Source organism: Typopeltis vanoorti, chromosome 4 (genome assembly GCF_054136105.1).
Source record: "Typopeltis vanoorti isolate ZY-2024b chromosome 4, IOZ_Tvanoo_1.0, whole genome shotgun sequence".
In the NCBI taxonomy this organism is placed as follows: Eukaryota; Metazoa; Arthropoda; class Arachnida; order Uropygi; family Thelyphonidae; genus Typopeltis; species Typopeltis vanoorti.
Genome location: NC_143552.1, coordinates 48966679 through 48994121, shown reverse-complemented (window position 1 = coordinate 48994121; position 27443 = coordinate 48966679). Strand labels below are relative to the sequence as shown.

Genomic DNA, 27443 nt, shown 5'->3' with positions numbered 1-27443 from the left:
CACCTACTCTGTTCAACATATACATTAACAACATCCACAACTGGGCCACATGAAAGTCAAATATATCAATACACAGATGACACCACTACTAGCAGCCCACAAAGACATCAACACTGATCTCTCCAAAGCACAACAAGATCTAAACGAAATCACAACTTAAAAAAAAAATCTGAGAATCATGAACACTGCACCACTATTGCTACACTAACAAGAAAAATAGCTGCCAATGTCCTGAAATCATACCCATAACACATGCAAAATACCTTGGCCTTTACATAAATTGCTATCTTAAATGGAAAAAACACATAGAATACCTACATACTAAACTCTGCATCATTGCAGTAAAACTCTTCCAAGTAAAAGGCATGATTCCATCAATGTAAAAAAAAACTCATATATAATGTTATTTGCAAATCACTACTCAGGGTATAACAGTTGATGCAAACACATCAGCTATCTAACAAAAAAAACATTACATAGGAAAATTGTTTCAACAGTGATTTGGAGCTCTAATATCTGAAAAATCTGATACTACCTAATGTTACTAAGGAATTACTTCAACAACTGCTATTGTAACAACAGAGACACATATCACATAACACGACCCACAACTTTTTCATTAGACCCTTCAACAACTCACACGATTCTTCTGTGAGATTACATCTCATACCCACGCTACTCGACAACCTACCACAAAATTTAAAACACACAGACAATTATAGAATATCAAAACACGAACTGTAGAAGATATACCAACACAATTAATATAACATAAAGACCTATATATACTTCCCAAATGACCAGCATCCAATGCCTGCATTCCATCCATAAAAAGTACCAAACAACAAAGATAGTGTATGCTAATCCACTCTCTTCATAAAATCTAACCCTAACTTTGAAGTAGGTGGGATTAGCCTATCTCAATCAACTAATCCTCATAATCACCATTATCATAGTTGTTATTAATACTGCTATTATTCATTTAACACTGAACTCTTTGAACAGACTGCAAATGTGTTAACCATATAACTACAAATAGCCTGAATGATAATAATAATCTCTCTGTGAAATGTGTATTTATTTTAAAAAAATAAAACGAATACATTCAGAATCGTACACTTAATCCCTGTAGAGACAGATAACGTTACCTTATACTAGATATATATAAAACAATGCATGCAATGTATGAAAAAAAATTATTATTATTATTATTATATAACAATCTGTACTACTGAAAATATAATATATGAATAGTCTAAATGTAAATAGCCTGTATGATAATGATAACACTTTGCCAAATTAAAAAAAAAAAAGGAAAAAAAATATAATACACCTCTGTCCAAAAAGAAACCGAACTTTTGATAGAAAATAAAACACAGGCCAATTATAATTATTCAAATTATTTATTTCAATTAATATACACTCCCTAAGCTTTGATACAGCATTTGGCACAGTCAATAAATTCATTAAATGAGTTTTTTATATTGGTCTTTGGGATACTGTTGAGGGTCGTGGTTACTACCGTTTGAATGTTTTCAATGGTGTTGTATCGCCATATTTCCTTTCATCAGCAAATGAAGTCGGGGGAAGAGAAAGAAGTCACAGGGTGCTAAATGAGGTAAATACGATGCATGATCCAACACACAAACTTGGTTTTTGCTCAAAAACTGTCTCACAATGTTCGAACGATGAGATGGTGCATTATCGTGCAAAAGTGACCAGCTGCCTACATCACTATATTCATGCCATATGTGACAAATTCTCGCTATCAATCGCTTCAAAACTTTGAGATAAAACTCACCTTGACCATTTGGCCAGGCAGAATGAATTCTTTGTAGATAATGCCCTTGGAATCGTAGAAACAAATCAGCATTGTCTTTACTTTTGACTTCTCCAAGCGACTTTTTTTTGGATTCCCCTCTTCTGGCGATCTCCACTCAGCACTCTGGCACTTTGTTTCGGGCTCATATTCAAAACTCCATGTTTCAAGGAAGTTTGAGTCCTTACGAGCAGTTTTAGTGAGGTCCTTGCAGTGTTCAATTCGATACGTTTTTTGGTCATCGGTCAACTTCTGGGGAACAAATTGCGAATTCAATTTATGAAGGCCCAAACTCTCGGTCAAAATGTTGTGCACAGTTGATTTTGGAATCCCTAATGCATCTTCAATCAATCTCAGACGATTTCGTGTTTTCTTTGATGAAATCACGCACATTTTGGATGTTAACTTTGCTCAGTCCAGTTTTTGGATGGCCAGGCTTTTTGTCATTCTCAAGCATCTCATGACCACTTTGAAACTGCTTAAACCATCCGTAAACTTGAGTATGAGATAAGCATTCATCACTGTATGCGTCTTGAAGCATTTGATGCATTTCGGTAAAACTTTTACCAAGTTTAACACAAAAGTCAATTGCAGTTCTCTGTTTGAAACTCATTTTCTGACCGTTCGTCAAAACACACTGTCACTCTTGGCACTATAACTTGGCTTCTAATGAAACAAATATCATAAATAGTTGACACAACACTAATGAAGGTTGCTGCTTTCGACAACAAAAAGGTACAACAGGTGGCGCCACTAGTTTCTTCTATTTTCGAAAAGTTCCGTTTCGAAAATAGAAGATATTCGGGGAGTATTATTCTGATCTTTTAACCATACTAGACAAAAAAAATTCGTCAGAAAAGATCCAATTTGCAAAAGAAAAAAATCATCTTTCATCAGGACAATGCACCTGCCCTGAAAGGTGTTTTGGCAATGGGAAAACTAAGGGCTCTGCACTATGAATTGTTGGAACATCTACTCTATTCCCCAGATTTGGCTTCTTCTGACTTCTATCTCTTCCAAAAACTAAAACTCTTCCTCGCTGAGAAGTACTAATAAGTGGTTTGGAATTTAAAAAAAAAAAAAAAAAAACGGCATGTCTTTCCACAATGCATGTAAAATTCATAACGTAATAACATTCAGAAGGGTAATAACAAATATCCAAAAATATACAACCAGACAGGGCCCATCCGTGATTTGAACCCTGGACCTCTTGCACCCACAGGAGTGCTTAAGGGTCAAAGCTGTATAACTGAGAGAAGACCTCCACATAGCCTTTAAAGGAATGTGGAGAACCCACCAGGGCTTCTGACCTAATGTCCAATCCTCACCTTCTCATGGTGCACCTTGTTGGGTATCTACCTGGATAATGAACGAACGAGGATAGGATGGCAATTTGGGATTTAGTTGACCAAATTGTATTCTTATTGGCTTAAACCAATATAGAAATATGATGGTACAACATGACAAAATTTCATGCCGGCTGGGGCGTCGCCCGGTTAAACAAGGCCCCCGTTGTTTTTCACAGGGAACCAGGGTGAACAGCGAAATGTCAGCTACTGGAACAAATCTGAAAGCACACCCCAACTCAACATCACCAGAGTTAAAGATCAGTACTATCAGCATAAGAAGCCTGAATGGCAAAGAAATGGAGCTAGCTGAGGAATTAGATAAGTACCAGATCAACATAATAGGGGTGACTGAAACAAAAAAGACAAAAACTGGTGAGATCTTTCTGAACAATAAATACAAAATGTCATATTCAGGAAATGATAATCAAGGAAAAGGAGTAGTCATAGTATTCAACACAAAATATGAGGCTAATCTTTTTGAATGGCAGGCAGTCTCCAGGAGAGTGATGTGGGCAAATATCAGAATGGGGAATTGGACAATGAGACTTATTTGTGCCTATGGTCCCACAGAAGGTTCTACTAAGGTAGAAGTGGAGGAATTTTTTGATGCTTTAGAAAAAGAAACTGACACAATGAAAGAAAAGTTGGTCCTTGTTGGAGATCTAAATAGCAGAGTAGGAAATGATTGTCAGACATACAAAATTATATTGGGAAAATTTGGAGATAAGAGCAAAGCCAATAATAATAGCAAATAACTGCTGGATTTCTGCTCAGGACATGGAATGTTATTACTAACACCATGTTCCAACATAAAAATGTGCACAAATTCACATGGAGAGAAGAGGAAAGGAATAAGAAAAGTTTCATTGACTATGTTATTGTTGATAGTGATGTTTTCTCCCTGGTGCAGGACACCAGAGTGTACAGAGGATTTGACATTGGAAGCAATCACTATTTAGTCTTGAGCAGGATAAAATTGAATTTCATATTGAAAGGAATAACATGTAAGAAAGTTTTAAAGCGAATAAAAGTTGAACAGCTCTCAGATGTGAACTGTAGACTAAAATACACAAATATTATTCATGAAAAAATGAAAGAGTTTGAGAGCAGGAACCAAACCTTGGAGATTCAGTGGCAAGCCTTGAAGAAAACCCTGATTGAACAATCCAGAGAGGCATGTGGTGAGGTTGTCTGCAAGGATAGAAAAATCAGAACTCCATGGTGGACACAGAAAATTAAAGAGGCAGTGAAGGAAAAGAAGAAAGCACATCAAAAGTTCCTGGCAAATAAGTCAGCTTGTGCTCTTCGAGAATACAGAAACAAATGTAAGAAAGTTAAACACTGTGTAAAAACTAGCTAAAGAAAAGTCATGGGAGGACTTTCGCAAGAACATAGAAAATAAATATCAAGAAGGTGGTAGGATATTCCGAAGGTTGTTGAAGAAGCTTAGAAATGGAGGAAAGAGTGCTGTAAAAGGAGTTAGAGGTGATAAAGGCAACATGAAAACAGGAGAAAAAGATATCCTTGAAGTATGGAGTAATTACTTCGAAAAATTGCTAAATGAAACAAGCAGTGATAGCACAGTGGTAAAAAAACACTCAACAAGCATACAGTCAGGAATACATATCCATACTTGAAGTAGAAAAAGCCATCAAAGGCTTGAAATGTCGAAAGGCAGCAGGAGTAGATGATATTCGACCAGAAATGCTGAAATATGGTGGTATAAAAGTCTTACAGTGGCTGCAATGCATAGTTCAGAAAGCCTGGACAGAGGGACAAATTCCCAATGATTGGAGTAGAGCTCTAATAGTACCCATATATAAAAAGGGAAATAAAACTGAATGTGAGAATTACAGAGGTATTTTCCTACTGAATGTTCTTGGCAAGATCTATGCAAGCATACTTGAGAAACGGTTGAGAAGAATTGTGGAAGAAAAGCTTGGTGAAGAACAAGCTGGATTCAGGCCAAATAGAGACTGTCAGGTTCAGATCTTCACTTTACGACAAATAGTCGAGAAAGCATGGGTATAACAGAGATACGTATTTAAGTTTTGTCGATATGGAAAAGGCATCTGACAAGTTGCAAAGAGAGAAGCTGTTCAATACACTACAGTTATATGGTGTCAATGGGGTATTATATCAAGCAATACTTAGTCTTTATTTGAGTTGTAAGGCAGCAGTTAGAATTGAAGGAAGTACAGGAAGATGGTTTAATGTTAAATCTGGTTTGAGACAAGTATGTACATTATCCCCTCTATTATTCATTATCTATATGGATCACATTATGAAGGAAAGTGGTATTAAACATGATATCAGAATTGGAGATGTTAATGTTAGCTCTTTGCTTTATGCGGACGATGTTATACTTCTAAATAAATCCGCTACAAGTTTGCAAGAGTCCCTGACTAAATTGAATAACTTTTGTAATAGATATGGTATGAAGGTCAGCATTAAAAAGACAAAGACAATGAAAATAGGTAGAATTGTTGAAATTGTCAATTGTGTTGTGAATGGGAAACCTATAGAACAAGAAACATTTCAGCTACTTAGGCACGATTTTTACTGAAGATGGTAAATTAAATATGGAAATAGACAACAGAATCAGCAAAGCTGGTATGCTAGGAAGTCAATTGAATAAATTCATATGGAATAAGAGAGAAATTAGTCGGAACACTAAATTAGCTGTATACAAGACAGTGTTCAAACCAGTTTTAACTTATGGATCTGAGAGCTGGGTCAGAGGTAAAACACTTGACCAAAGACTAGAGACCGCAGATATGAGAGTCCTGAGAAAGATTAGAGGCATAAACAGATGGCATCAATAGCAATATCATATTAAAAACGAGAATATTAGGAAAGAACTTGACATTGTCAGGATCCAGGAATGCATTAGCAGAGCTAATCTCAGTGATATGGTCACTTAAACAGAATGGGGGAGGAAGGATTAGCAAAACAAGTGTTCTCTGCCAGGTTGGCAGGAAAACAACCCAGAGGAAGACCAAGATATAGGTGGATTGATACGGTACAATGTGCCTTAGACGATAGAAATATAAGATCTGATAATGATAATATTGGAGTCTTGACAAGTAACAGACTGATTTGGAGGAAAATTGTAGATAGGAAGTTAGTAATGATGTAAATTTTTCATGTAGTACTATCATATCCTGTACACCCCCTTGAGGGTACATGTCAGGAATTTGATGATGATGATGATTCTTCACATCAAGAGGTGATTGCAGCTGTAGAGGGGTATTTTGCAGATCTTACTGAGAATCACTACAGGGAGGGAATAATGGTGCTGGAGCATCGCTGGAATAAATGTATTAGTCTTAAGGGAGATTATGTTGAAAAATAAAAATAATTTTGAAATTATAAACTAATTTTTTCATTGTTAGGCCGAGAACGTTTCAGACCACCCTTATATATTATACTTGGCAAGAAATTATATTCTTGTTTTAATCCTATACTAAAGCACAAGAATGAAGTAACTTCATGACTAGTGCATATAGATACTGTTGACTTCAAATCAATTACCTTGGTATCGTATAAAGCAAAAATATCATGGGAAGGGTCACTAACCAGACCAGAGAAGATACTAAGGTTAAATCAATGCAGAAATCATTAATCATTATTAATAAGGCGATTCACTTTTTTTCTACTTGTATATGAAAAATATACAAGTAGAAAAAAGGTGTATCACCTTATTAATAATGCATAATATTCTGCTTGGTTACAATGCATATTATGTATCATAACCAAGAGGAAACACTTTCCAGAACTATCTCTCATCCAGAGTATTTAATAATAATATGACACAACATTTTTACCATTATATACATTTTTAGCACATTTTAACATTCAATATCAAAACAAACACTTCAAAATAGAAAAAAGAAACAAGAACTGTCTTTCCTTATGAGATGTACTAATTACACAACTACCAGATGATTTTCCTACTTCTTCTTCTTCTGCAGCTTCTCCCACTTAAGTGGGGGTCACTGTTCATAATGAGCCTCCTCCGCACCTTCCTGTCTTGGGCTGTCACCACATCCAAGTTCTTCATCCTCGAGTCCTCTTCTACCAGCTCTCTCCATCTCTTCTTTGGCCGCCCACGCTTCCACCTTCCTTGCACATCCATCTGCATGACCCTTCTTCCCACATATTCGTCCTCTCTCCTCATCACATGACCAAACCATCTCAACCTTGCCTCCTGTATTTTCGCTCCTAAGTTCGAATTTTCACTGTTACCCTGACATAGTCATTTCTCAGACGATCCTTTCTGGTCTCACCGCATATCCACCTAAGAATTCTCATCTCTGCTACTTCCATCCTGCTGATGTTATTTTTTCTCAGGGCCACAGTTTCTATAGCATATGTCATAGCTGGCCTCACTACTGTCCTACAGATTTTGCCTTTCAGATTGATCGGCACCCTCTTATCGCATAACACTCCAGCCATCTCACTCCAGTTCCTCCAACCCACTTGTATCCTGCATCCCACTTCCTTCTCAGCTCCTCCATCTTCTTCTTCCACTGTTGAACCTAAGTATCTAAAGTCTCTCACCTTCCTGATGACATTTCCTTCCAGCTCCAGATCTGTCTCCTGTCCGCCACCCACTGTGCAACACATATACTCTGTCTTACTTTTGCTAGTCTCATACCTCTCTCTTCCAGTACTTTTCTCCATCTTTCCAGTTTAGTTCCCGCTTCTTCTCTTGAATCTGCACACAGCAAGATGTCATCTGCATACAACAGTGTCCAAGGCGCATCTTCTCTCACCACCTCTGTTACCACCTCCATCACAATATTAAACAGAAACGGACTTAATGCTGATCCTTGATGCAAGCCAACTGTTACTTGAAAACTTTCTGTCTGTCCCAGACAGGTCCAAACACTTGTCTTCACATTTCTGTACATTTCCTGAAACAACCTGACATATTTCTCCGGCACCTTCTTCTCCCTCAGACACCTCCAGACTTCTTGCCTTGGCGCTCTATCGTATGCTTTCTCCAGATCAAGAAATGCCAGATGTAGCTCCCTTTGTTTCTCTTGATACTTTTCCTCCATCTGCCGTAACCCAAAGATAGCATCTGTTGTTGATCTACCAGGCATGAAGCCAAATTGTTCCTTTGCAATCTCCACCTCCTTCCTCAATCTACCATCAAGAACCCTTTCTAGGATTTTCATTGTGTGGGACATCAAATTTATTCCTCTGTAATTTTTACAGTCTTGTGCATACCCTTTACCCTTGTAGATGGGGACAAGAGTACTCTCCCTCCATTCCTCGGGTATATTTTCCTGTTGGCAAACTTTCATGAACAGGTCCCACAGCAGATCAATTCCCTCTTTCCCCAGGGCCTTCCATGCCTCCACTGGAATTCTGTCGGGTCCACCGATTTTCCATTCCTCATCCTCTTCATGGCCTCTGTCACTTCCACTCTACTGATGTTCTGCACCATCCCCTCAGAAGGCTGCCCATCTCCTCTGTGAGTCCTTGCATTTTCCTCATTCAAAAGTCCCTCAAAGTATATTTTCCATCTGTTTCTTATGTCTACATCCCTCCATAATACTCTTCCTTCAGCGTCATTGATCTGCCTCACATGTAAGATGTCCTTTGCTGCTTTATTTCTACATTTCGCTAGTTGGTAAATTTTTCTCTGTCCTTCCTTTGTTTCTAATTGATCATACAGATCTTAATATGCCATGGCCTTTGCCTGTGCCACAACTCTCTTGGCTTCTTGCTTTCTCTCTTTGTACACCTCTCTGTCCTCTTCCACTCTTGACTCATCCCACTTCTGCTTTGCCTTCCTCTTAGCTGTCACTGCCACTTGTACATTATTATTCCACCACCAACCCTCCTTCTGCTCTCTAATCTTTCCAGATGTCTCACCAAGCACCTTGATTGCACAGCTCAGGATTACTTTTGAATTATGTTTCCACAAATCTTGTACACTTTCCAGTCCATCTGAAATCCTCTCTAACACCCTCTCCCTAAAACGATTCCTCACACTCTCCTCTTTTAAGCGAAACTACGTAATTGTCTTCATCCCATAGCATCCAGAGGTTCTTATCTTCGATCTTATTTTAAAGTCTGCACACAGCAGTCAGTATTGCTGTGCTACTTGATCTGTTGGAATTACTTTACAATTTGTCACAACCTTAAGATGTTTCCTTCTAGTCAAAATGTAGTCAATTTGTGAACTGATGTTACCACTCCTAAATGTTATCAAATGTTCTTCCCTCTTGTAGAAAAACGCATTCACAATTGCCAGATCAAACGCCACCGCAAAGTCCACAACCCTCTCTCCTTCCTGGTTCATAATTCCCACTCCGTGGCCACCATGCACCCTTTCACAGTCTCTATTCTGTCTTCACCTCATTATTATCATTTCACTTGCCTAATGATTTTCCTACTCTTCTGTAATATTAATTGATGGGATATCAGCTCGTATTTTGCAGAATGTACAAGGGAATTGCCAATGCCTCTTCTTTTTTTTAAGTAGTCGCTCCAATTTGGAGGTTAGCAATCATGGTATGCCAAAGTGTCCATTCCTCTACCATCCTTATGATCTCGTAATAGCTCTTGTTACCCATTTCTTTACTTTGATTTTTCAAAAACACTTTTCAATTCATTAATTGCATTAATTAATGCAATTAACGAATTAAAAGGGGAGGGCGCTAGTGAGCCAAGCACTGTGGACATGTCTAAGAAGAGCTCCTGATGGAGATAAGTTATTCTAGGAATAATTAAGTATATATGCGTAATTGTTTGAGTAAAAGCGACTGTAAACGTTGTGCACTACCGGTATTATTAGGGGGGATTTTTCTTGCCTAAACTTAATTACGAAATCGTTATTATTAGACCTAGTAACCCGCAGGGAAAAAAAAAAAAATGGCGGCGGCATTTCATTCCATCTTTAATTTAGATTTCAGTCATTTCGTTAAGTGTGAGGTCAGTTATATGTATTCTTTCGATTACATAAATGATTTGTGGACGTTTAGAGCGGATGGAAGAAGGGTGTGTGCGAAGTGTGACCTGAACGAGGAACTGATGAATGCAAATATGAAATTGATGACAGAAAGTGTTAGTAGCGAGAATGTCGTGGGGAAAATGAGTGCACGTTTGAAAGAAAAGGATGGTGAGAAAGAGAGGCGAAAAAATGTTAAAAAATCAGTAAAAAAGAAAAAGGGTGATTTGAAAACTGTAATGGATGTTAAAAGGGATGAAAGTGAGGCGAGAGTGGCAGAAGGAAATGAAATTGAGAGAACAAATAAAACTAGAAATAGAAGACGCAGAAATCAAAAGTGAAGAAATTGAATGAACGAATGATAGCAAAAAAAGAATGAATGATTGCGAAAGTTGGACGCATGTTGCACTGAAAGTACGGAAACAAAGAAAGATGAATGAGAGTGAAAGTGACAAGAATGATAGCGAAACTTGGACGTATGTTGGACCGAAAGTACAGAAACAAAGAAGGATGAATGATAGTGAAAGTGAGAAGAGGGGGTCGAGAGTTAGAAAGACTGAATGATAGAGAGAATGTGTTGCAAGATTCGGAAGTTGGATTGGATTGGATGAGGCAAGAAATGAAATGGATGAGGAATGAAATTAAGAAAATTCAGGTCAAAACTATTAAAATAAATCATGATGGCATGAAAGAGTTAACGAAAGATGAGCGAGTCGCGTTGAATGACGACTCCATTATTAAAGGTGTGCTGCAGGATAGAATGCAAAAGGTATGTTTTCCAGGTGGTAAAATGAGTAGAGTGATTGAGGCACTGGGTATAAGGTGGGAGTGAGCAAAAGAGTTAATAGTATTAATTGGTACAAATGATTTGAGAAAGGACAAAGAGCGTGTCAGAATGGATATCAGGAGGCTGCTTGGAAGAATAAAAGAGAATAGTGTGACAAGAAGGGCAGTCAGTGTGTCCTAGGTATGACTATGGTGAAATGAGGCGGAGAGCAAGGATTGTGAATGATATACTGGCTGAAATGTGTAAGGAGATGGGAGTACAGTTTGTTAATGTGTGGAATGAGTTTGAGGGGCGAAGTGAGCTGTACGGGAGCGATGAACTGCATTTGAGTGGTTATGGTGTGAGTCGCTTGGAGAGACTGCTGCTGGAAGGTAGAGAAGTGAATAGAGAAAATGAATCAGATCGAGAGGGGAGTGATGTGGAAGAGCAGGAGAGTAAGACAGGAGAGATTGAAGAGGTGGATATGAATGGGGAAGTGAGTGGTATGAGTACAGAAAATGAGAGAATGGGTGTGCAAGAGGAGCAGGGAAACGGGGAGGCTCAGGGTGGACAGGGGTACACAGCGTGAGAAAGGTGGACACTCCAAGAGGAGGTGAGAGCATGTGTAGGCAGGAAAGGAATGGAATGACCAGGGATCAAGAGGAAACAGATGGAATTGCAAAGGGTTCTAAAATGAAGAAGCAGAAAGGGAAATGGCCCCAGTCCAGCATGGAGAGATCACATCGAGTGAGTGGTAACAGTGGAACTAGCAGTAGATCCAGAAATGAGCTGTTGTGTTTGTATACAAATGCTAGAAGTATAAGAAACAAGGCAGATGAAATGGTTGCACTAATTGCGTCTGTTCATCCAAAGATTGTTGGAATAAATGAGACATGGTTGGAAGAGGATGACATCCTGACAGAAATAGAGATGGAAGGGTATGATGTGTTTCGTGTGGATAGAAGGGGTAAAAAGGGAGGGGGGGGGAGTGCTATTGATGATAGAGAAAGAATTATGTCCATACAAAGTAGAGATGCAAGAGGGAAATAGTGCCAGTGGTTTTGAGGCAGTATGGTGTGAGATACAAGTGAATGGAATGAAATACTTGGTTGGATGTTGTTATAGACCAGGAAATGTGGATGGTAGTGACTATGAAATGTATAATCAAATTAGCCAAGCAAATAAGAAATGGGTGATCATTATGGGCGATTTTAATTATGGAAATATAGACTGGAGTGAATGAAATAGCAACTGGAAGTAAAGAAAATGAGTTTCTTGAGTTTTTGAGGGATAACTACCTCAGACAGTATGTAACAAAGGGCACACAAGGATTAACAGTCTTGGATCTGGTCATCTCATCAGAGGATGTAATTATAAATGAGGTGTCAAATCATCCACCAATTGGTGAGAGTGACCATGAGGTGATTAACTGGGTGGTTGCCAGCAGTGCAAGGACCCCTGTGAGAAAAGGGTATATGTGGAACTACAAAGCGGGTGATTATGAAGAGCTTACATTTAGACATTGCATCTATCTAGTAGATGCAATGTCTAAATGTATTCCAAGGGTGAGAAAAGTAAATAAAGTAGGTGTGAGATGGATGAATAAAGAGATTAAGCATGCGATACAGAGAAAAAAGGCATTGTGGAGGCAGCATAAGAGAAGTGGAAATAACCAATTTCATGAGGTCTACAAAGACCAGACAAGGAGGGTGACTTGGTTGGTGAGAGTAGCTAAATATAGGTATGAACAGCAGTTACTAATGAAGCCAAAAAGAATCCTAGGGAATTCTTTCAATATGTAGCCAGCAAAAGAAAGAATGATTATGGAAGGATGACATTGGTTGGAGAAAATGGTATAAAGACAGCTGTTGCAGAATGTGTGGTGGAGATACTTAATGAGCAGTTCATAAAGATCTTTCAGTCTTGTAAATGTGACTTCATGGAGATATTGAGAGCAATTGATGATGGAGAGGAGAGACTGACTGTAAGTGAGCAAGAGGTGTTTGGGGAGTTGAGTAAACTAGATGTAAATAAGGCTGTAGGACTTGATAATGTATCACCGCATATTCTGAAGGAATGTGCCAGGGAGTTGACACCTGCCTTGACATATTTTTTTAATACGAGTCTTGCACTTGGTCAAGTTCCTAAGGAGTGGAAGAAAGGCAAAGATTGTGCCACTTCATAAAGGAGGTGATCGAACTCAAGCATCAAACTATAGGCCTATCTGTGTGTCAGGTGTTGTGGTTAAGTTGTTGGAGAAGCTTGTGAGAACTACGATCCAGAGTTGGGTTGACAACAATGGTATTATCTTTGATGGACAGCATGGATTTGCTAAAGGGAGGTCATGTTTTAGTAATCTACTTACTTATTACAATAAAGTGACTGCTTCCTTGGACAGAGGAGAAAGATACACAGTAATATACTTGGATTTCGCAAAAGCTTTTGATAGAGTACCTCATGATAAGTTGACAGTCAAACTAGAGCAGATGGGGTTGGATATTAGATTAGTGCATTGGATTGGAGACTGGCTATCTGATAGGTATCAACAAATTGTGTATGGGGGTGTGCGATATCCAGGAAAAGGAAAGTCACTAGTGGAGTGCCTCAGGGGTCTGTTTTAGGGCCATTACTGTTGAACTTGTATATTAATGATATTGGCAAAGATTTGGATGGAGATATTCAGTTGTTTGCAGATGATGCAAAGTTGGGACGAACTATAAACAGCAGTGAAGATGTTGTGGCCTTAAATGAAGACTTGAATAAATTGAGTGATTGGGCACGGAAATGGAGATGTGAGTTCAATGTTGCAAAATATAAGGTTTTAAAATTTGGAAAACAAAGATGGAATGCAGAATTTATGCTTGTTGAGAATATATTGTTGGAGGTAGAGGAAATAAGAGATCTGGGGGTGATAGTGGATAAGGATCTAAAATTTAGGGGACACATCGCCAAAATTGTGAAGACAACACAAAGGCTTCTGGGAATGATGCGGAGGACACTGATATGTAGAAGTAGGGAGATTCTTGTTCCGTTGTATAAGGCTTTGATTAGGTCACACATGGACTATTGTGCCCAGATTTGGTCACCGGGTTTTCAGAAGGATGAAGAGATGTTGGAAAGGGTCCAAAGGCGACTGACTAAGGTAGTTTCTCACCTCTGGAATGTCGAGTATGAGGAAAGAGTGAGAAGATGTAATTTGCAGAGTCTGGTGGACAGGAGGAAGAGGGGAGATATGATAGAGACCTACAAGTTGGTAAGGGGTTGTTATAGGATCAATGCTGGATAAGTTCTACAGAGAATAGTGGGAGATCAGGGGAGAACCAGAGATCATCCCTGGAAACTGTATAAAGAGGGTGTGAGTAGGGGAGTGAGAGGCAGGTTTTTTTCGTGCAGAGTTGTGAATGATTGGAATGCCTTGCCTGAGAGTGTGGTGTCTGCAAGGAGCTTGAGTGTGTTTAAGACATGGTATGATGAGATGTATGTGTGATAAAAGGACCTCCCAGATGAGTCTTTGACTCCATGAGATCTTGGGATAATAATAATAATTGTCCTTTTTCCTGGAATGAATCCTTTTTGTTCAATTATATAGCATTTAATTCTAGAATACATTCTAATTTTTATTTTTATCAATAGTATTTTTGAAGCATGGAATATAATAATAAATGTTCTACAATCATTATATTCTGCTGCATTATTCTTTTTTGGTATCAGAATGCAAATAGATTCTATGAAGTCTTCTGATAGTATGCCTTAGTATGATATATATATATATTCTGCATTATTCTATTAAGAAATATGTTCTTTTTTTTCCCTATCTTTTTATCAACTAATAACTTTTATTAGGCTCTTTAATTTAAATCTCAGTTCTGTTGAGTTCCAAGGGATTGGAAAGAGGGCAAAATAATTCCTTTGCATAATAGAAGTTTTAAGACTGCAGTAGTAAATTATAGACCAATCAGAATCTTCAGAAGTGGTGGTAAAAGTACTGAAAAAACTGGTGAAAAAGAGAATTCAAGAATGGGTGATTAAAAATATGATACTCTATGAGGGGCAACATGGCCAGCAAAGGTTGATCGATTGGTAGAGCCTCTGCTACTAATGGCTCGCAAAAAGTTAAGCAAGTCTGAGCGTGGTTAGTAGTTGGAAGTGGATCAATCATTCGATGCTGTTGGCACATTCTCCTTCGATGAGTCTTTGGACTCCATGGAGGTGTCACATAATAATAATAATAATAATGAGGGGCAACATGGTTTTGTAAAGGGTTGGTTATGCCTTAGTAATTTACTAACTTTTTATAATGGAGTGACAGCTGAGTTGGATAAAGGAAGTGGCTACACGATGATTCTGCTGGATTTTGCAAAAGAATTCTACATGAAACTCTGTTATGCAAATTAGAACAAATGAGAATGGATATGTGAATAAGAGAGGATGCTGGACAGATATCAAAAAGTGATATACAGAGGAGCAGAATCCAATGGCAAAAGCTGGTGACTAGTGGTGTGCCACAAGGTTCAGTGCTAGGACCACTACTACTGTTTTGTACACAAATGATATAGGAAATAACCTGACAGGAAATAATCAGTTTTTTGCTGATGATGCAAAATTAGTTAGAGTAATAGGGAATCAAGGTGATGTGGAGCAGGATGATTGAAATGGGCTCTCATTATGGGTAAAACATAATGGATGTCAGTTTAATACAGAGAGCTGGCAAGTTATGCATTTTGAGATAAATCAATTACAAGCTGTGTACCACATTGATGGAACTGCATTCCAGAAAATAGATGAATCTAGATATTTAGAGGTGGTGGCAGACATAAAGCTAAAATGTAGAGGGCATATCACTAAAGTTGCTAAGGCAGCTCATAAGATTACTTGGCTATTGAAAAACACATTAACAAGTAGAGATAAGGAAGTTGTTATTTCTCTTTATAAGGCCTTGATACATCCTCATCTGGATTACTGTGCTGAGGTCTGGTTTCCTCGGTCTCTTGGGGATGAGGAAGTAGTGGAGAAGATTCAGAGACAAGTGACCAAGATGGTGAGTGGTCTGTGGAATGTTCCCTATGAGGATTGAAGGTGTGTGGATTGCACAAGTTGCTTGATAGGTGAAAAAGAGGAGGATATGATAGACAAATTAATGTTACTTAAAACGTTTTATAGGATTGATGCAGGGGAAATATTTGAGTACTTGGCCAGGGAGAAGGCAGAACAAGGGGTCATCCTTGGAAGTAAAGTAAAAGTGTGGTTTAGTATGGTGTGAGAACTAGATTTTTCACTTGGAGAGTGGTGAATGAATGAAATGGGTTGTCAGAATCAGATGTGAGCACTTTGTCTATTAATGGGTTCAAAGAGTGATATGATAGACTGTGTGGATAGTTTGGATCTCCTGTAATGAGTCTTTGGATTCCATAGAGATGTGCATTCAATAATTTTTCTTTTTTTCATATTAACTTTATTATTCATACCTACTTATTTACATTATACACATGTGTACATTTCAGCATACAAGTACTTTCACATAAGTTATAAGCAGCTAAAGTGTAATCTTATGAACAATGAAACTTTATAATTTTACAACTTTTCAATTGTGTGCTAGCCATGTGTAAAATTTGGTACAATAATTTTGTATCACTTTTATTACCTATCAGAGAAATGACATATATTTTATAATATTTAGGCAACAGTGGTATAATTTCTTACGTTAAACTTTTCATTATCATCTTTATAATTTGCACAATGTGGAATTCATATAATAATAATAACAATCACAGTAATTGTTTGCAAATACAGTTCCACAAGGTAGATAATATGATTACATTATGCATTTTACATTTTATTATATATATATATATATATATATATATATATATATATATATATTTTTTTTTTTTTTTTTTTAAATTTGACAAAGTGTTATTGTTATCATACAGGCTATTTGCATTCAGACTATTCACATATTATATTTTTGGTTTAATACAGAATGTTATATAATAATTATTATAATTACTACTATTATATGGTATTGTGACCTGGAAGTTAACTGTAGTGATTGGATAATGAGGATTAGTTGGATTAGACTGTGCTAATTATTATTATTATTATTATTATTACATGACACCTCCAAGGAGTCTAAAGACTCATTGAGGGAGGGCACCTACTCTACAACTCACCAACTACAGCAAACGACAACTACCATCATCATCTACACCAGCGCCATCTGCTTCCCATCACCACTAGTATTTTCACAGACAATCACAAACATCCATGCCCATGGCAGGATTTGAACCCACAGCCTTTTGGCTGAAGAGCGGATATGCTAACCACTCAGCCAACCAGGCCAGCTATAATAATAATAATAATATTTTTTATTTTTAGTGTACTATCATCATCAAAACTGAACAGGATTATTGGTCAATAAGAGAAGGTCATTTACATACAAGAAGAGAAGCATTCATGATAAAACAGAAGTGCAGAAGATTCTCCTTCATAATGCACAGTATGACCAGAAAGAAAGCTGAATATCCAAGTACAGAGGGTGGAAAATAGACAAAGGATGGAAATTTATCGAGAAGGCCTCAATGCAACACACGATCAAATGATCTAGAAATATAAAAACAACAGCACATTTTTCAAAACCTTTCCAAAAGCACATATCCAGTAGCGAGTGATGTAGGGCTAAGAGATCTAGAGTGACAGAATGGCCTTGATTATTTTTGAAAGTGAGAGGTTAATAATTTGAAGGCATACTTTTATCTCCCCTTTTTTGGAATATATTAGATATAAACTTCCATGTAATGGAATAAGTGTCAGATGAATATAGAAAAGCATAGAGTTCTGAAGCACAACTTTTGAGAACTTTTGAATCTGGAAAAATACCATGAGGACCATAATAATTTTTGGTATCTAGGTTATTTAACATTCTTTAAATGGTTACTGCCAAATGATGACAAAAGGAATATGGTACTGTTCTTGGTATGGAAGGTGATTTGCCTTGGTCATCTAGACATGAATTATATGTCAATAATAATAACAAGAAGTTTGGTCTATCTTTAGATGCTAGATGTCATTAGAATAGGTGAGGTAAAAGCAGAAGCTGCATCCAAAAGTCTTTGCAAGGGATCAGAAGAAATGAGTACCATTTGGACAGGAGGTGAGCTTTCTATTGTTGGCTATTTTGAAGTTAGATATGAATTTGCCAGTGGCTGTTTTGCCTTTGTTGCATGCCCCAATGTAGGCAAAGTATGAAGCTAGTTTCTTGTTGTAAGTCATATGAAGTATGTTCAATTTTTTTCTTGAACTGTATTGATGCACTGGTTTTTAAACCGTGGCTTGGAAAGTGGGAGAAATTTTGTATGGAGTGGAGAATTAAGATAATGCTGGTGAGAATACTTTCTGTAACTTGCTCCAGATGAGTATTTGGATAAAAAAAAAAGAAGCAGTAGTTTGGTCACAGAAAAAAAAAGTAGAAGTTTTGGATATTTTACAAATTGTCATCCTTGAAGTGTGGTTGTACAACAGACATTCTGGAAGAGAGAGAGAGAGAAAAAAAAAACTTGTCCAAAATGATGGTATGAGTTACCATGATAGGAAAGGTGACCTCTACAGTATACATGGAAAATGAACTGGATAAGAAAAGATTCATCTTGTGTATATATAAATTAACCAGAAAACACGTAATTAATAGACAAAAATACTATTAGTGGTCAGCAGATGTTATATTGTGTAAAATGAACAATGTGCACATGGAGAATTAAGTAAAGGAGATGGTAGGATGTGTAGTGCCCTCCTGCAATGAGTCCTTGGAGGTATCAAGTAATAATAATAACAACATATCATTATTATTTAATTTTATTTGCTTGTTTATTTTATTTGGCAAAGAAATACCAGTAATTTAAATTTACTGCACAGTAATGTAAATATAAAATAATCTGGTTAATTTTTGGGAGACAAGTGGCAGTAACTCGAAAAAATAACTAGTTTCAAGGTTCTTGGTGACACTCCAAAATGAGAAATATGTTGGATTATATACACTTACCATGAAAAAATTTATGCACATTCTAATTTTACAATCATCACCTGCTACTCTCATTTTATTACATTTCATTATTAACTTTTCTCTCTTTAGTTTATCTCTGATGCTAATATCACGTCTGAAGCTTTTATTTTAATAAATCAAAGTTTTAATAAGTTTCTACAAATCTATTTCTATCTACAAATCTATAAAGAGAAACTATACACAGTACTTAAGCATTATCCAATGAAGATTGAAATTAATTTAATGAATGATAATGAATATAATAAATTTAGTTTAATCCTTTATCCAAGTGTGAGCAAACAAAGTTTGCGCCTGAAAGTATCTTCAGGACTGGGGTAAGGTGGTACACCCCAGTCCTGAAGATACTTTCAGGTGCAAACTTTGTTTGCTCACACTTGGATAAAGGATTAAACTAAATTTATTATACTCTAACCAAGTGAAAAATAAATTTTAACGAATGATAATGAAATCAAAACTTACAAAAAGCCAGCAACATAAGAATCTGATAAATCCGGAGCACCACCACCATATGCCGTACTTGTTTCTCCTAACCATATCTTAAGTCCAGGTTTAGTTTTATTCACTACTGACAATATACCTTTGATATCAGTTTTTAAAGAATCAAAGACTTTAAAATTCAAAAAATCCTCCAAAACAGCAGTTCGTCCATTTAAGTAATATCTATAAAGATAAAGCAGAAATTTTTACATATTTTCATTTTACATTATGTTCAAGTTCTTTATAATGGATCAAAGTTCTCTGAATATCTCATTCTTTGGGTGGAGAATCTATTTTCTCATGGTGACTTATTCTGGGGAAAAAGCAGCTCAGATAAAGAAAGATTATGTTTATTAGATATTCTTTATTAAACATCACACAAGTAAAACACATATTGATAAAATAAGACTTCCAAAGTTTAAGTTACTTCATTTCTAAGAAAGATGAAATCCTTGGGGAATTGTTGCTTCAGCAATACTTGTGCCATAAATTTCTACATTGTATTCAAAGTAGAAATTTATGAACTTTAAATTTAGAAATTACAGGCCACTGATGGTGACCTGTAATTTTCAGGATGAAATATATTATTATTATTAGACCTCCAGAGAGTCGAGGACTCATTGAAGGAGACCATACATCACCCACAACCAGATGTCATACTATCTCTTAAATTCATCCACACTGGACGAAATATCGCTACTTCAACAGGCAAACTGTTCCACTCACCCACAGTTTTATGAGAGAAAAATCGAGGTCTTACCTCTTTTTTAATTGCACATGCTCTTTTAACTTTCACAGAGGCCTACTTTCCTCTCTCAACCCTCTATATAATGAAAACTTTTATCTACTGATATCTTATAATGTTCACTCAAAAATTTGTAGACCTATCATGCCATCATATCACTACTCTTCTGTCTACCAGTGTCTGCAGTCCACATACTCTCAATCTATCCTTGAGATAGATCTACATTCCATAATCCCAATATCATCTTTGTAACTCTTCTTGGCAACCTTTCCATTTCATTATCCCTTTGGAACCCAGAAGAACAAATTTGCATACAGCATTCCAGTTGCAGTTGTATAAGGTCTTATAAAGAGACAAAATGACTTCCATGTCCTTACATATCAAAGTTCATTTCAACATTGCAATTATTCTCAGTGTTATATTTGGAATTTTTTTATGTGACCTTTGAGCTTCAACTTTGTCTACTACCATAACTCCAAGATCTCCAGATGTGAGTTGTGTGTGTGTGTGTGTTATGTTCCATCAAGTCGTTTCCGACTCCTGGTGACTCCACAAACATACACTCTCAATTCCGATCTGTCCCTGACCATGTCTTTCAGAACCTCCAAGCACACTCCAGTTGCTTCTTTAACTCCATCCACCCATCTAATTCTTTGTCTTCCTCTTCTCCAGACTTCCATCAACTTTAGCAAGCATCATCATCTTCTCTAGACTGTCATTTGCTCGCATAACATGTCCGAAGTATGACAATTTTTTCTTGATGATCATAGCTTCAAGGGAGCAATCTGGCTTTATTCTGTCCAAGCATAATCCCACAGCGCTTACTATACTAAATTGACAGCCATTATTGTTTGGCCACACTTTCAGCCTATTCAACTCACCCTGTAAATGCTGTATATCAGCATAATCTCTGATTGCTCTGCCTATCTTTGCATCATCAGCAAAAACTGAAGATCTCCTCTGAGCTTCTTTCCAATATCATTAATGTATAGATTAAAGAACAACTGTCTAAGGACTGATTCCTGGGGCACACCAATGGTCACCTTAAGTCTGGCAGATTCACACCCACAGTATACCACTTTCTGTCTGTCAACCATCCACTTATCCAAGCCACTGGTTTATATTCTGATCTTATATTCTCCAGTTTATGTTACAACTTTCCATGTGGTATCCTATCAAATGCATTAGCAAATTCACCAGTAGCATAGTGTATCCATTCCCTTTATCCAACTCAGCTGTAACATTTATTATAAAATATGTGCAAATTGCTCAGACATGATCTCCCTTTAGTAAACTCATGCTGCTTCTTGTAAAGTATATCTTGTTTGTCCACCCATTTCTGTATGCAAGTTCTCACCAACTTCTCTAAAATCATTACAGTTACTCCAGAGATACTGACAGGTCAATATGTATATACATCAGTCTTTGCACCACCCTTATGCAATGGGATTATCAAACATTCTTTTCATTTCTGTGGGATATTTCCTGAGTCAAGCCTCAAATTATATAAACATGCCAAAGACCTAGCTAGTTCAGCTAAACATTCTTTTAGCACAAGTGCTGATATCCCATTTGTCTCAATTGGAGAATTCTTAGCAGGTTATGCAATAGCTCTAGAACCTCCTTCTCATGCATGAAGAGACAGAGATCTCTTCATCCAGCATAGCTGTAGCACTGTACACTATGTTACATACGCTAGGTTGATCAATCTTGGTAAAGTGTTCATTCATTATTTGAATGACCTCATCTGCATCTGATACAGGTACCATCTGCATTCAGTAAAGTTATTTTTCTACATTCATTATTTCTTTTACTTGCAGCATAACGATAAAATTCTTTTGGACTGCTTTTAGCATGTGCAGCCAATTCATTTTCATTCTCCAACTTAGCTTTCTGAACAATAATCGTAATTTTTCAGGCCTGAGCTTTGCATATTTCATAACACCTCTCACTCTTAAATTAAAGATACCAAGAAATTATACACTTGGTTTAATCCTTTATCCAAGTGTAAGCAAACAGAGTTTGCACCTGAAATATAATCAGGACTAGGTCAACTCATATATAAAAGCTAATGACTTCACATCACTTGCCTTAGTATCCCATAATGCAAAGCACATATCCTTCCAGGTATGTATAATGCTATGCATTATGGGAAGGGTCACTACCCAGACCAGTTTCAACCTTTATTGATGTCTCATCAGTGGGAGTAAGACCAAGAGGTGATACTAAGATTGAAGTAATGCAGAAGTCGTATTTTCATATACGAGTTGCCAAAAGGTGTCACACCTTATTATTAAAATACTCTGGATAAAAGATAGGAATGATACTTCAACCTCTGGGTCTGGCTCCCACTGATGAGACCTTAATAAAGGTTGAAACCGGTCTGGGTAGTGACCCTTCCCATAATCCATAGCATTATACATACCCGTAAGGATATGTGCTTTGCATTATGAGATACTAAGACAAGTGATGTGAAGTCATTAGTTTCTATATATGAGTTGCCCTAGTGCTGATTATATTTCAGGTGCAAACATTGTTTGCTTACACTTGAATAAAGGATTAAACAAAGTATATAATTTCTTGATATCTTTAATTTATAGTATAACCAAGTGGAAAAACTTCCAACAACTTCTCACTCTTATTCTCATGATAGTCCTTCCATATCATCTTCTTCTTATGGAGCTCTTGTTTAATGAGATTTCCCATCCATTTCACACCCTTTCTATTTGTTCTGAACTCTAGGGACACATTCAGATACCACATCATTGAAGCATGTTTTCAAAGCTTCCCATGCACTGCTGAAGAATATCAGCAGTGCATGAGAAATATGTAGCTATTACATGTATGAAATATATGGCTATTAAATAAATTCTTCACTCTTTTATTTGTGTACTGGCTGAACTCCTTTTTACATCACATTTAATATTTACTATTATTATTACTATTACTATTATTACGGGCAACTCCAGGGAGTCATTAGACTCATCGAGGGAGGCCCCAAATCATATTCATCACAACTATTTGACATTCATACAGTATCTATCATACCTCGCCTTAAACTCATTCACTGTCACAGCATCCACCACAGACTCAGGGATCGCATTCCACTCATTCACTACTCTAAAAGTAAAGAACCCAGTTCTAACACCTTTACTAACTACACTTTTGCCCAGTTTCCATGGATGTCCCCTAGTCCTCCCACAACCAGCCCTGTTCTCAAAAATATCTTCTGAATTAATTTTATAGAAACCCTTCAGTAATTTGAATGTCTCAATCATATCTCCCCTCCTCCGCCTATCAACCTATTTTTGCAACCCACAAATCCTCAACCTGTTCTCATACGGTTCATTCCACAGACCTGCTATCATCTTGGTCACTCGCCTCTGGATCCTCTCCACCTCCTCCCTATCAAGAAGAAACCTAGGTGACCAAATCTGAGCACAGTAGTCTAGATGGGGTCTTATCAAGGCTCGATAGAGAGGAACAATAACCTGCTTGTCTCTGCTTGTCAACGTATTCTTCAGCAACCAAGTGATTTGATGAGCTGTTTTGGTCACTTTTGCAATGTGTCCCCTAAATTTCAATTTCTTATCTACCAACACTCCTAAATCTCGTGCCTCATCAATTTCCTGGAGCAGGGTTCCACCAATGCAGTAAACTGCCGCCAATCTTTTCACCCCAAAATGCATAACCTTACATTTTGCCACATTAAACTGACATCCATTCTCCTTAGCCCAGACCTCCAATCTATCCAAATCATCCTGCAAAATTTTGACGTCATCTGCATTCACTATTGCCCTACCCAACTTCGCATCATCCGCAAACAAATGAACTGTTCCTCTCAGATCCTTTCCTATATCATTTATGAACAAATTAAACAGCAGTGGTCCAAGAACAGATCCTTGTGGCACACCACTAGTCACAGGCCGTCTTGTGGACTCTACTCCTGAGTAAACCACTCTCTGATATCTCTCCATCAACCACCCTCCTATCCATCTCACCAACCCTATGTCCATCCCCATATGCCCCAATTTACTGATTAGAATTCCATGTGGTATCCTGTCAAAGGCCTTGGCAAGGTCCAGTAGAATCACCGTAAACCCATTACCCTTATTCAGTTCAGCCGTCACTGTGTTATAATACGTGAGCAAGTTACTGAGGCATGACCTACCCTTCACAAAACCATGCTGTCCCCGATACAGTATCCCATTTTCTTCTATCCAATCTTGTATTTTCCTCTTGACTATTTTCTCTAAGACCTTGATAATGATTCCTGTTATGCTGATTGGCCGGTAATTTTCAACAGCAGCCTTGGAACCACCTTTGTGCAGTGGAACTATTTTCACCTCTTTCCACCCCCTTGGGACTGACCCAGTCCTGAGGCTCAAATTAAACAAAATGGTCAAGGGCACTGACAATTCTTTGGCCGCTTCATGTACGACACGAGCTGGTATACCATCCAACCCACAGATGTATTGACATTGAGGTTCTGTAATAGATTAGTTACCTCTACTTCATTCATCACAATTCCAGTATAAGCTGTTGGTTCTTCCATTCCTGCAAAGTCACCACCTGGATGATATACTATTGCAAAGTGCTCGCTCAGTAATTCCACAATATCGACTGATTCAGTTACCTCCCTACCCTCAGCATTTTTTAAGATCATTCTACCATGAGCATTTTTCCTTTTACTTGCAACATATTGAAAAAACTGTTTGGGATTCTCTTTAGCCTGCGTGGCCAATTTCCTTTCGTAATCTGCTTTTGCTTTTCTTACCACCCTTGTTACCATCCTGGCCTGAGCTTTATACTGTTCCTGCGCCTGATGGTCACCCTTCTCCTTAAAATTCCTCCACAATTGTTTCTTTTTTTGCAGCTCAAGCTTAATAGTGTTATTCATCCATTTAACCTCTAATTGATTTATTATTCGGACTCTTGGTATACAGTCAACCATTGCCTCCTGCAAACAGTTCTTAACCACCTCCCATGCACTATCAACATCCAGCCCTTGCAGTTTTGCATGCCATGGCATTGAGCCAAGCACACACCTAAGCTTGTCATACTTACCAGCCCGGTAATTCCACATGTACCCTGTCTTAATTGTAAATTCGACTCCTTTAGCCACCTCCCAAGTCATGACTTTATGATCACTCTCACCAATTGGTGGCAACATGGTCATGTTCCTTACAGCCACATTCTCGGTTGCAATTACTAGGTCCAGCACTCTCTGCCCCCTGGTATTTTCCAATACATGTTGCTGTAGATAGTTGTCCCTTAATAACCGCATAAAATCCAATTCCTTCCTCCCATGTGCCCTCTCCTCTTTCCAGTCAATGTTACCATAATTGAAATCACCCATAATAATTACCCTCCTTCCACTCATTTCTTCCATTTGCTTATGCATACTATCCCCACCATCCACTCCATAACCCGGTCTATAGCAGCACCCAATTGTATATTTTGTTCTGCTGGATTGTATCTCACACCAAACAGCCTCAAATGCGCTTTTTTCCCCATCATGCAGTTCAACTTCTATACTCCTTGGCTGAAGATCATCAGCTATCATCAATAACACTCCTCCCCCCTTTTTATTCACCCTGTCACTCCTGAACACGCTATACCCGTCGCATTCAATCCCACTAGCTTTATCATCTTCTGTCAGCCATGTTTCACTAATACCGACAACCTCTGGCCTGGAAGTGCCAACCATGGCCAAAAACTCTTCCTTCTTGTTCCTAATACTCCTGGCATTAGTGTACATGAATCGCAGAAGCCCATTTGTCCCATCCTTACTTTGATGCCTTATACTAACTATCCCATTCTGATTTGTTGTCCGTCGTACTCGCGCGGGCATAATATACTCATTCATACACTTAACTGCCCCCCTAAAGTCAGCATATCTACTCCCCCCCCTCTTAATAAATCTAGTTTCCCTGAGTCTGTACATCCACTTCCACATCATTCATCAACACTCTTTCAAGTCTCCGTACACCAACTCCATTCAAATGCAATCCATCCATCTTATATAAGTCCTTTCGCCCATCGAACTCATTCCACACATCCACAAATTCCACACCACTCTCCATGCATAATCCACGCATAAAGTCATTGGCAATTATGGCCCTCCTTCTAAACACTTCACTGTCATACCGCGGTAAGATACTCACCATCCTAACTCTCTCACTCTTCTCTTTTGCTACCTCAAACAACTCCCTCACATCCTCTATCATTTCCATTTTGTCCTGTTTCAAATCATTCGTTCCTGCCACGATTATCATCTCTTTCACCCTCTGTTTTTGCAGTCAAATAGATTCGCTATTCGACTGCAATATAACAGGTAAATAAAAAAATTTCCATCTTTATAATTCTTTACCAGGTATAAACTGAGAGTCCAATGTATTAAAACATAAGTTTAATATTAATGATGAGTAAATATATTTAAGAATTCAAATGGCAATGTTAATATTAAATTTGAGTCAGAGATTAACCATGCTACCAGCCAAGATGTCTATAGACATCAAGGTTATCATGGATGCGAAGTGCATGTTAAAATTGTAATACCATTAATATTGTACTTTGAAATACAGGAATACTTTGTACAGTGCTGTTTTGAACAGCACGGGTTTTAGTCTTACGCAGTTTTTATTATTACACTGACATTGTCAACACTGACCGGTGACTCCTGGGCACTGCAAATGACAGTCGAGAGCCAGTAATTATTTGAATGGCTCTCACGTAGGCACGTTCTTTCCCCGCGGCATTTTATTATTTATGTTAATATTAGTATTTAATATTTTTTTATTATTAAAGTATAAGTGAAAAGAGATAAAACAAAGAAGACACTGTTGGAGTAATAAAAAAAAATGCAAGCGGTTGTTGACATTAGAGAAGAAACTTGAAATTATAAAATGTCAAGAGAATGGTGCTTCATTTGCTAAAATAGCACGTGAGAATTTAATGAATGAGTCGTCTGTACGAACAATTATTCAGAGCAAAGAAAAGATTAAACAACATGGAATAAGCACCGCTTCTTATATCAAAAGTGATCACTAGAACTCGATCTTCTACAATGGAAAATATGGAACGCCTTCTAATGATCTGGATTGAAGATTTTAATCAGAAAAAGATTCCTTTGCGTCAAATGATAATCCAGGCAAAACAACAAGTCTATATGACAAAATGAAAGAAAATGAAAGCGAAAATGAAGGCGGTACAACCAGTGAAACTTTTATAGCAAGTTGCGGGTGGTTCTACAATCTCAAAA

At 37.6% G+C, this 27443-nt stretch overlaps 1 protein-coding gene across 1 annotated transcript in view; it reads right to left on the bottom strand.

The window, feature by feature from the left end:
* LOC150107287 (heparanase-like) overlaps positions 1-27443 on the bottom strand; it is a 321370-nt gene that overhangs the window by 109246 nt on the left and 184681 nt on the right. Inside the window, exon 7 of the mRNA XM_090391135.1 lies at positions 19417-19617. Coding sequence (XP_090247261.1) covers positions 19417-19617 — 201 coding nt within the window. The remainder of the gene's footprint in view (positions 1-19416; positions 19618-27443) is intronic.